Source organism: Sinocyclocheilus anshuiensis, unplaced genomic scaffold, assembly GCF_001515605.1.
Source record: "Sinocyclocheilus anshuiensis isolate Anshui unplaced genomic scaffold, SAMN03320099.WGS_v1.1 scaffold1126, whole genome shotgun sequence".
Taxonomy (NCBI): Eukaryota; Metazoa; Chordata; class Actinopteri; order Cypriniformes; family Cyprinidae; genus Sinocyclocheilus; species Sinocyclocheilus anshuiensis.
The window spans coordinates 72,997-84,732 of record NW_015537997.1 but is presented as its reverse complement, the minus strand read 5'-3'; the positions used below and the strand labels follow the sequence as shown (position 1 = coordinate 84,732).

Genomic DNA, 11,736 nt, shown 5'->3' with positions numbered 1-11,736 from the left:
ACTCGACGAAAGGTTAGTATATTATTTCTGTTTTATGCAAAACTGCGATATTTTAAGATGTTTTGACTTGTTAACAGCAAACTAACATTATTCATGGTGTCATTTTTCATGTCGGGAGTTTGCATGCTATGGGTTAGATTGTCTCCACCTCTACTGAATGTATCCCGCCCCCTTAAAATGTATATAAACTACAATGTATTACTGCCTTAGTCAGGCTTTTGATGACTGCAGCGCCACGCAGCGCGTTCTCAATAAAGAACTCTGCTGAAGATTCCCAAGAGTCTCCTGGTCTCTGCTTCGACGAGGAAAAAGTTTCCTACACTATTTACAGTGTATCTTCACAAAGCTGCAAAAATCTCAGCTTCGCAGGGCCGGACACATTGTCAGAATGTCTACAAAAACATCCTGTATGGAGAGCTGAAAACAGGTGTATGCTCTCAAGGCGGACAGAAAAAGAGACGCTTTAAAAGCCTTAATGAAAGACTTTGGCATCGACCCCTCTTCCTGGGAAGACCTTGCTGTGACAAATGGGGCCACGCTCTCAGAGCAGCTGCGCACTGGAACATCAGAGAGAAGAAAAGAGCTTCAAGCAAAGCCAGGGCAAGCAACATTCAAATGACAGAGCACTCCAGATCATTTTGATCTGCCCATTCTGTCAGAGACATTTCCGGGCTCGGATTGGCCTCATCAGCCATCTGCGAACCCATGTTTCCCTCCTCTAGATGCCATTTGATGAAGTAGGTCATCTTCTTAATTGAAGGATGAACGATATACACCACCATTCAAATGCTTGGGGTCAGTTTTTCTTCCACAAAAGAAATTAACACATGTATTCAGCAAGGATGCATTATATAGCTCAAAAGTGACAGTAAATGCATGGCAATCTTTCTTTTTTTAAATTACAGAAACAAATGTATAATGGTTTCCACAAAAGATTAAGCAACATAACAGTTTTAAAATAATATAGAAGACGTTGACGTTAAACACTTTTTATTTTACAATCATATCATAAAACCAGTTGTTGATAATTCTTAATTTATTATTCATTGAAGGAGGAGGAGAATAAGGAGAAGGAGGAGGAGAAAGAAGAAAGCAGCGCTGAGCATTGTAGCCATCTGTTAATGCAATGGCTAATCAGAGATGTTTAAGTTGGTCAGAATTTACTCGCCGCTGAAAACACCAGAGTTTTTGTTAAAGTCCCCATGAAAATCAAAATTAAAGTTTTTTTGGGTGTTAGTATCAATATGTTAGTCTTACAGTTATCTATAAGACAGTGTGCTCCAAAACGGTGACAAAATTTGCATTTAGAAGATATAAGCATTCAAGGCTTGCAGAATTCCGCCAAAACGGCTCAACAATTTTGTTGATGTCACATCATACTTCAGCTTCTCATCAAACTTTGACCAATCAAATGCTCTCTAGAATCCGAAGCGCCCGCCCCCTACACTATAAAATAGACGCTGAAGCCACGGCTGAAATCGGTCACTTGTCCACAGAATTAGAATTTTCTGTACAAGGAATGGCACGTAGTGCACTATATAGCGGACAGGGAACGATTCAAACAGTGTAAATATACTTTCCATTGAGGAAAAAAAAGAAGTCTGCTTTCGCGTAATGTCATGCTAACCACCGCACACACACTCTGCTCTGGTGCAGAGACACGATAGCACGGAGCGGATCACATGCGCAAGTCGGCGCAGACCACAAAATGTATCGGAGCTATTTGAAGTCTACACAGAATGCTATATTTTATAGCAATATGGATGAGATTGTGGCTGGCATACCCTGTCAAATGCGGCTTTACGGAGCTCAACGGCTCTGAACGGTTCTAGCCCAAGCTGTGATATAAACAAACGCTATTGGCTATTTTAAAAATGGTGCTGGATATGTCCCACCCTGTCTTCCTGTTTCAGTTAATATAACGTCAACAGAGTAACGCTGCATGTTTCTAAGCATTTCAGGCGACCTTTAAGTACAGTTTTGCATGCTCGTGAATCATCGCATAAACAAAGTGCAGATGCAATGCAATTAAGAGATTCATTGTGCAATTTAGAGAACTTCATTGATTATAACGGAACCTTTTGAGATCACAATTAACTAAGATGAGTGACGCTTTTTAGTGATTATAAGACACCGTGATAACCATAGCAATGGACTAGACAGAAATATATGTGAGAGCACCCTCAGTGATTTTATTCTGGAACTGAGCCTGGCCAAACCTCCACAGACAGTGCGCATTCTGAATGAGATCTAGTTCACGGACCAAACACGTGTGTAAACTTTTGAGTTTGGACCATATCAACCAGTAATTTCATTTCCAGTAACAGACAGTAGAAAATTAAGGAATGAATGGGATGCAATTTATGACTGAATACAGTCCCACAACTGATCGTTTTTTTTTTCCCCATTCCCTTCCCATTTTTTTTCACGTGTCTTGCCTTTGGTGACAATGGCAACGATTCAAAATGGACACATTTCAAGTGACTAGATTTTAAAGCTGGAAAAAAGACATTGTAAAAGTCAATGAACATCAGAAAAGCAGTGTGCACATTTCTGGTTAAAAATGAAAGGCCATCAACAGACACTTAAAATGGGAAGCATCACCATTCAAATCAGCAGCAAGAGTCAAAGCTAGTTCACAGTTTGTTAACCATTGGCGACCTCAGAGTAATTCTTGACTGTGCTGTATTGACTGCTTCGATGCGGTGCAGTAAGATAGGGCATTGTTTTGATACTTAAAACCTGTAAAGACATTTTTGAGAGACATCTTCGTGCATTCTTATGCGTTTTATTTATTTTTGCTATTTATTTATATTGTCCTCCCTGACTCTAGAGCTAAATGTCGCCCATGGTCACCATCTTCAAAACAGCTATTTTTGTGGTCCACAGAACAAAGACAGTCATGCGGTTTGAAATGGCATGCAGGTGAGTAAAAGGCAAAACATTATTTTCAGAGTGTACTTTTCAGACACTACTCTGCAATAATCCACTAAGCATCAGTTCTGTTCCCACTGATCTGTCCATTCATGAAATGAATGAATGAATGACTTTTATTGTCATTATACAAGCGTACAATGAAATTAGAATAGCTTCCCTTCAACATAATTTACATATCACATAGTACACATACAACAAAACATTAGTGACAAAGGACACAGCACATCCCACAACTTTAACACGGAGCGGTCTCTGTTCTGCATTGTGTGTGTTTGAGTTCGTTTACCCATTGAGCGCGTGTCCACTAGGACATGATGACTCAGATCTAGCTGAAAACACACAGCCGAGCCAGAGGGTGTTCAAATGAGATATGCTTCAATTATGTGGCTGATTCACAGAAAGTCACAGTACTACCAATATGAACTGAAAACATCAAACGTCGCTCACCTGAGAGTTGATGATGCGTATGGTGGTTTTATTCCCAACGTCTCTTTCATAACCCTCGGTAGGAGCTGTATTAAAACGCAGCACTGCATTATGGGAATCTAGAATTACAAAAATGGGAGCTTTAATCACATGGTGCCTTAGACTGAGTCATGATTAAAAGAACAATGAGTGAACAACAAAGGCAATTCACTCCTGCATAACTTCAGATAACAAGACAAAACAATATGTCCTAAGAGAAAGAGAAAGCAAGGCCTCAAACCATTGACAGCACTGACTATAAAAAGGGGGGAAAAAAACAACAAAAAAGAGCCAGAACACACATCGAAAACACATGTACATTGGAGTGCATTGGTGGAAATGTGAGGGCGCAATGGTCAGCAATAAATAAGAATGAACGGCGCTAGTAAACATGTTCCTCACACTGCTCAACCCTGTAATCTGTTGTTAGGAACTGTGCAAACAGCTTGTATAACAGAAAATAAAGTTAGATGACATTTATTACTGGGTTCACCTCAGGAGGCTTTTTATTGATTGAATATCTTCCATTTAATCTGCCATGAGATTGAGTGACTTTAAAGGTCATGTTAAGTTCACTCAAAAACTGCCCTCCACTGTGGCTCTTAAATGTCATTCACATGTCAAACACATCAGTCATGAGACAGGTGAGAATCAATGGTGTTTGGAACAAAAGGACAATTTTCATTATTGGGTGAATGATCTCTGCCTGATGTCCACTAAATCATTTTTCACTCCATTACTGTGTTAGAGCAGACCATAAAAAAAAAAGCTTCCTATCAGGAATCATGTACCACAACATATGTAGATATGACAATGACGGGAAGTGCTTAGGCAAGATTTTCCTGTTGCAAAACCCCCAGTTTGTGAATCAGGCATGTGATTATGATATAAATGCCAAAACAGAATTACATTTTAATAATAAGAGAGACACTATTTTAATGTGTCCTTGTTAACTACTGATTAATATTAATTGACAACATTCACTTATTATAGGGTTAAGATTATGATTTATTTTAGGGTTAGCTGTTTGTAATCATGCATAATTTGCTGTTATTACTATAGTAAATGCATGTACATTTAAAAGGACACTGTCAAATAAAATACCCCAAATAATAATAAAATATCATTTAAATAAATTATTTTTATTAATAAAATAATCTTCAATAAATAAACCTTATTTAAACAATAACAATTTTATAGAACTAATCATACAATCACATTTATAAAATAAATCAAAACTATTTTATTTTAATTAATTTAAATGTAGAAATGAAAGTATTATTTTTATTACAATTAATCATTTTATACACATAGGGATGTTATTTTAGTCAAATGAAGTAATTTTAAAATATAACTATTACAAACTAAAAACAGACAAAAAAAAACTTAAAAGAATCATGCTGAGGTCTAAAACAACATTGCTCTCTAGTGGACGAACGGTTTACAGCAAGATAATATTCATACAAAACGCATTCATACATATAAAGAAGAGAGAGAGAGAGAGAGAGAGAGAGAGAGAGAGAGAGAGAGAGAGACTAAAGTCAATGATGAATAGTCCTTTCCCCTGGATGTGACGTGACAGACCTCTGAAGGAAGCCCCTCACCTCCTCATCCATCTCTCCGTTATTGGCCTTCATCAACTAGCAATATTTTCAAAGCAGTACATTTTAGCTTGACATCGAGCATGTCCCCACTATTTTGACAGGGACATCGATCTCGTGAGAGAATATAAGTCACATCAGGAGAGGAAAAAGTCCACGCATGTGTGTGAAAGAGAAATTATGAAAAGTTATATAGACACAGGATGGGAAAAGAAGATCCAAATGTTAAAGAACATTTGGAAAAATGACAAACAATTATGTTGTGTTTTATATATGTGTTTTGTGGAGAGACACTGCAATACCACTAGATGGCAGATGAAGACCAACAACTAAGGTCTCATTGAACCAGACCTTTGACAGCTCAAGGTTTAGTCCACATTGCAGCTTATTCTGGTAAAATAACACCTATTTAGACTATCTGACAGATATACAACCACAAGTATTTTTATGCACCTTTTGGGGGCAGATGAACAATAGGAATAAAATAAAAAAAGACATCAAGAGACAGCACACAAAGCATTGCTGAGTTACTGCTACTGCTCTTACAGAAACATTGCTTTGAGCAAAACATCAGTTCTGAAATCCATACTGACAAACGGGGAAATGCCATATAGCAGGAAAAACTCCTTGGCGTGCAGCTACTTCAGAAAAGAACAACATGTTAATAATAAACTAAGCTAAGTTGATATTGTAAATACACGACACAAAAACGAACAAACCAAAATGCCACCGAAGAAAATCAGCAGCGTGGTTGAGGAGGAGTTGGAGGAGATTAGAAAATCCCTAAACTTCATGTCGGACGAGTTGAGCAAAGTTGCTAAACAACAAACCTTGCTACCTGATCTAATGGATGAAGTTAAACAACTGAAGAACCTTGTGAAAGAGAAGGATAAGAAAATTGAAGGTCTGGAGAGAAGGATTGACGAGCTGGAGCAATATACAAGAATGGAGGATTTAATTATAAGCGGACTGGAAACTAAACACCGGACGTATGCCAGTACAGTGGCCAGAGTCAGAGATGGTGAAGACGCCCTACCAGAAGAACTACAAACGCTGGAAAAGCAAGTAATCAAGTTCTTTGAAAGCAAGAATATGATAATTCAGAGCGATAATGTTGTGGCCTGTCATACCCTCCCACGAAGGAATGGCGGAGCGAAGCCTGCAATAGTTGTTCGGTTTGTGAATTGGAAGCATAAAGCTGAGTTACTGAGGCAGGCAAAGTAGTTGAAGGGTACGGGGGTGTACCTGAATGAACATCTTACAAAAAAGAACGCTGATATTGCTAGACGTGCATGCATTCTGAGGAAACAGAACAAGATACAAGCTACATGGGCAAGAAATTGTAAAGTGATGATACGGCTAAATGGAACACCTGAAGAAGCCAAAGTTTACGCAATAAGAGAACTCAAAGAACTTGATCAGTATGGATAAGTGAAGACTGTGTTATGGCTAAATGGATCATCTAAAGAAGCCAAAGAACACACTGTAAGAGATCGTTAAGAATTGGATCAGAATGGATAAGATTGTGTGGAGGAATATTCATATGGACTATCGATATGATGGACATTGATAAGGAACTTTTGTTTCCATTTAGAGATGTTGATGATGGGGAGTTGGTCAATATGCAAATGGACGGTGTGTCTGACCACTTACAATGTCAATGCAAGTACGAAAAATTTAATTTTAAATCCTTCAATCACACAGATCATAAAATGTACGAGATTGAAAATGATATTGACCCAGAAAATCACTTTTTTAATCATGTAAATATCAATTGTTTGGGTTATTTATAAATGATATGACTGACCATCTTCCAGTTTTTGCAATCTTTCAAAGTCTATTTGAAAAAACAAAAGGAAATAGGACAAATAGCTTTAAAACAATACGATATAGAACACCAGAAGTCATTGCTGCTGTCAGTGAGGACTTAAAGAATCAGAATTGGATTGAGGTTTATGCAAGTAAAGATCCTAATAGTGCTTATGATGCTTTTTTGTCCATATTCATTGAAAAATATGAAAAACATTGTTTGTCTAAGAGGACTGTAAAAAAGCAAAAAAACGAGGATAAACCATGGATTACTAAGGGAATAGAGAAAGCATGCAAAAAGAAAAATGCATTATACAGGAAATTTATAGTAACTAGAACCAAACAAGTGGAAAATAAATATAAGATATATAAAAATAAATTAATAAGCATTATAAGATTTAGTAAAAAGGACTATTATAATAAGAAGTTATTGGACAAGCATAAGAATAACATACAAATAACATGGAAAGTACTTAATAGTATAATTAAAAAGAATACTGAAAAAGTAGATTACCATCATTATTTTGTTAATGATGATAAATTAATAAATTAAGTATAAATAAAATGATTGACATTGTCAATGAATTTAATGAGTATTTTTTCAATATTGGGTACAATTTAGCAAAAGAGATTGTGGAGCAGAGTACTGGGGATAGGATAGGTGAAATTAATATTTCCAGTAATGATTACTCTGTGTTTATTAGGGGAGTTGACGAAAAGGAAATACTTGACATTGTTAATAATTGTAAGAACAAATATTCCACTGATTGTAATGACATTGACATGTCGTTAATAAAAAATATGATAGAATATATAGTAAAACCATTAACACACATTTGTAATCGGTCCTTTTTAACAGACATATTCCCTAGTAATATGAAAACAGCTAAAGTTATTCCTATTTTTAAAAGTGGAGATCGGCATCTTTTTTCCAACTATAGACCAATTTCTCTTCTTTCCCAGTTCTCAAATTCTAGAGAAAATATTTGTGCGCAGGCTTGATAATTTTATAGACAAACATGAATTATTAAGTGATCATCAGTATGGCTTTAGAACAAACAGGTCGACCTCAATGGCTGTGATGGAACTGGTAGAAGAGATTTCTTCTTCAATGAATAATAAGAAATATACTGTGGGGGTGTTCCTGGATTAAAAAAAAGCATTTGACACTATTGATTATGGTTTATTAATGATGAAACTTAATGCAAAAAGTAGGTGTTTATCTGTTAAAGGGGTAAATCTATGGAATACTTGTGATAAGGAATTAAAATTATGTAATTCACTCTGCAAATTCAAGAAAATTATTGACTCAGTATCAATAATTGTGAATGTAATGTTACAATATTGAAGTAATAGCTGGAATGTGTATTTTTTATGTTGTTTTGAATTACGTATGTACATTTGGGGTAATGTTTATGTAACATGTTTATTTTGTATTTTTTAGTGAAAAGTGTCGCTCATCAGTTAACTGTGTATAAAGGGTAGGCATAATAAGCAAGGCTTCAGCCTACAAATGAGCAACAATATATAAGTGCAAATGACAAGTCTCGGTTAGCCTAACGCAGTACACGTAGCAAGGTGTGTGTGTGTATATATATATATATATATATATATATACACAAACAAAGAAAAACAAGTAGAATAGAAAGCTAGAGTTTTTTTTTTTTTTTTTTTTTTAAAAAAAAAAAAAAAAAAAAAAAAAAAAAAAAAAGCATATCGAAGCATCATTATAACTTTGTCTACTTTGTGGCAGTCTCACTAAAGTCAGAACAAGGTTATAATAATGCCTACAGTTTTATTTAAACTGGAAAATGTATTGCATAAAAAAAACTGAAAAACAATAAATACTCTGAATAATGGTCAACAACTGTCACTGGGAATTAAAAATCTAATTGCGATTTAAAAAAAGTTTTCTAGGTTTTGCAGGTTTGTTGCACCTATTTGTAGGGTGCAATTTAATACACATTAAGTTTAATACACAATGTAATATAACTGTGATCATTTCCATATTTCACAGTAAAAGACCATTACAATTTATTTTATACTGCAAATGTAAACACTGATGCTGTATTAATGGCTGTCTACACTTTCAAATGTTAAACGATCAAGTTTTTATATGGTTACAGGAAACCACAGGGAGCCCTTTAAAGCTTCTTTTGACAACAGTTGGTTTATAAGCTCTCCTCATTACAAGTTTGTGAAGATGGTTGGTGCAAGATGCATTTTTTTTAATGAGCTCTGTATGTGGACCAAAATCAGAGCCCATGAAGAGATGTGTTTTGTGAGGAGAAGCATTTACTGTGAACCAAATTGCTCTGAGACACTGAAAACACTGGATTCATGAGCTGCTCACGTGCAAAACGCAGTGTCATGTTTCACTCTAAAACATGCTGTGCATATATTTAATTAAATCACAGCCTTTGCGATTAGATAAATCGCACTAAGCTGCAATTTAGATTTTATTTCGATTTGTCAGGAAGCCTCGAGTGCTTCAAACAAAATTGATGCCACCATCCTGACAAGCTTTGGCAAACCCAGTGACATGTTTTTTTCTCAGAAGTGCGCAATGAATTAACCAACAAAATTTATGCTGCATGCTGATAAAAAAACCCTGCGTTCTCTTACATCCAGAAATTGCGTAAAGAAAGCCAATCAGATTAGAGTTTGCAGGAAAGAGAAAATACTTTCCATTTTGGTGAGCAATATGCATCAGACATTCAGCAAACGGACTGTGGGCATCTGTAGGCGTTTCGTCTGAGACTAGGATGGTAGACTCATTTAGAGCCAAAAAAAACAAACAAACAAAGAAACAGCTGAGAGATTGCACAGCATTGCATATGACTGCATTGGTAATGCGAATCAAAGCTGGAATCTCTCTGGAAATAACCAACGTGATAAACAACAGTGTTAATAACGGAGTGGCTTTCCCAAACAAAACATGAGGAAACTGATGGCAGAGATTGTATTATTATTATTATTTTTGTAATGCATAGATGAATGTTAAAAAATAAGGTTTAGATGAGCCGAGCCGGAGACAGGCTTCTCATGTAGTGCACTGACAGATCTGCTCTTGGCTGTGCCGTGGATTTGTTGGCTCTCTGGCTCGTCCTTGAGTATATCTGGAGGGCACACTAGGTTGGCACGGCTGATGGGAAATGTTTAGACAAGACAAGCTGAATTTAATAGACAGGTTAAAGGGGCTGTGGAGAAATAGAACCTGATCAAAACTGGCCTCAGTCTAAATTAAAATTTAAGGAAAATCAATGCGAGCCATACTTATATATTGTGTGTGAAGTAATACTGCTAATATACAACAACTGTAACAAGCAGTTCGATCAATATAGCTGCATGCATCTATTACAGGGTGCAGTACATCAGTGGCAAGTACACTTTAATGATTTGTTTGGTCTTGGCACACCTGATAGTGATTTTACAAAAGAGTGCACTAGTGGATTTGAAAGACTGATGCCCTAATTTGGTCAGGTGACTTTAAGACCCTGCCCCAGCAACATTCAACCACTAAACAGCCAACATAATGTAGTGTCATGAACAACAAAGATACAACTTCTGGATTCCCCCAACGAAGTTACAAACCTGCAACCTTGAAGACTGTTTCTTATAAATACGGCAAGACATTAATTGATGGACTGGCGTTGTGTAGATTACGGTGATGTTTTTATCAGCTGTTTGGACTCTCATTCTGACGGCACCCATTCACTGCAGAGGATCCATCGGTGAGCAAGTAATGTAATGCTAAATTTCTCCAAATCTTTTCCCATTTAGAAAAACTCATCCACATCTTGGATGGCCTGAGGGCAAGTCAATTTTCATTTTTGGGTGAACTATTGCTTTAATTGTTGTCCATTTCAGTAAAATGGCATCTAATTCTGATAAACTAAATTCACCCCAAAAGAGTACCCCAAATTCCACAACGTTTTCAATTAATTTTAGTTAAAATGTTAAATTCGATCTTTCAGTGAAATGACAGACTTCTCTCTGGTAACATCAGATTTCTTCAATAATTTAGTCTGCTTATACCAGCCCCATTCTTACAACCTACTACAAGATCTGCCTCCATCCAATAAACAAACTGATGGAGAAAACCAAGTCCCCATCCTACATTTTTTCTCCTTTTCCGATAATCCATTACACTCAAATATGTCACCATACACAGACAGACAGACAGACAGAGACCGAGACAGACAGACAGAGACAGAGACAGAGACAGAGACAGAGAGAGAGACACACAGACAGAGACAGACAGACAGACAGACAGACAGACAGACAGACAGAGAGTGAGAGAAATCTGCCTCTACTCGACATAATACATTCAATGAACTATCTATCATAAACTCCAGCCAGAAGAAGAAAAATCTGCCAGAATAAAAACAATAAGAGCTACAGTTATGTCTCACCTTAATAACAGCAATAAAATAATAATATACACAAATGTTACTAGCTCTATCATAATAATAGCAATAAAATATAAATATTGGAGGAAAGGAAATTGCCCTACAGGGAAATTTAGTGATATTTAGTGCAATTATGAAGCGAGAGAGAAAGAGGAAGCCATTTAGCATAAGTACAAATGTAATTAGAATGGTGATAGAAAATACAGTTAGAAAGCATCTAGTTTGCAAATGACTGTGAAACTACTTCTACTCTCATCATCACCAAATGCCTTCATGAGACGGCACAGTCACCATTATCCTGAGAAACAACAAAAGCTGTGGAGTCACCATGGAAACCCTTCCTCTGTGCCCACTACTGCTCAGCCACCATAGATGCCAAAGCTGGAAGAATCTGGGCTCTTTGTGTGCTCTGTGATGCTTGTGATTATGTAACCGTAAAGGGCATCAGTATCCCACTGACCCTTTCAGAGAAACTGGCATCACCACAGAAATAAAAAAAAAAAAAAGTGAAG

General features: G+C 36.5%; 1 protein-coding gene across 2 annotated transcripts in view; it reads right to left on the bottom strand.

The window, feature by feature from the left end:
• LOC107676409 (beta-galactoside alpha-2,6-sialyltransferase 2) overlaps positions 1-11,736 on the bottom strand; it is a 69,884-nt gene that overhangs the window by 17,509 nt on the left and 40,639 nt on the right. For both annotated transcript variants that reach the window (XM_016470957.1, XM_016470951.1), the window contains exon 4: positions 3,385-3,482. In XM_016470957.1, coding sequence (XP_016326443.1) covers positions 3,385-3,482 — 98 coding nt within the window. The remainder of the gene's footprint in view (positions 1-3,384; positions 3,483-11,736) is intronic.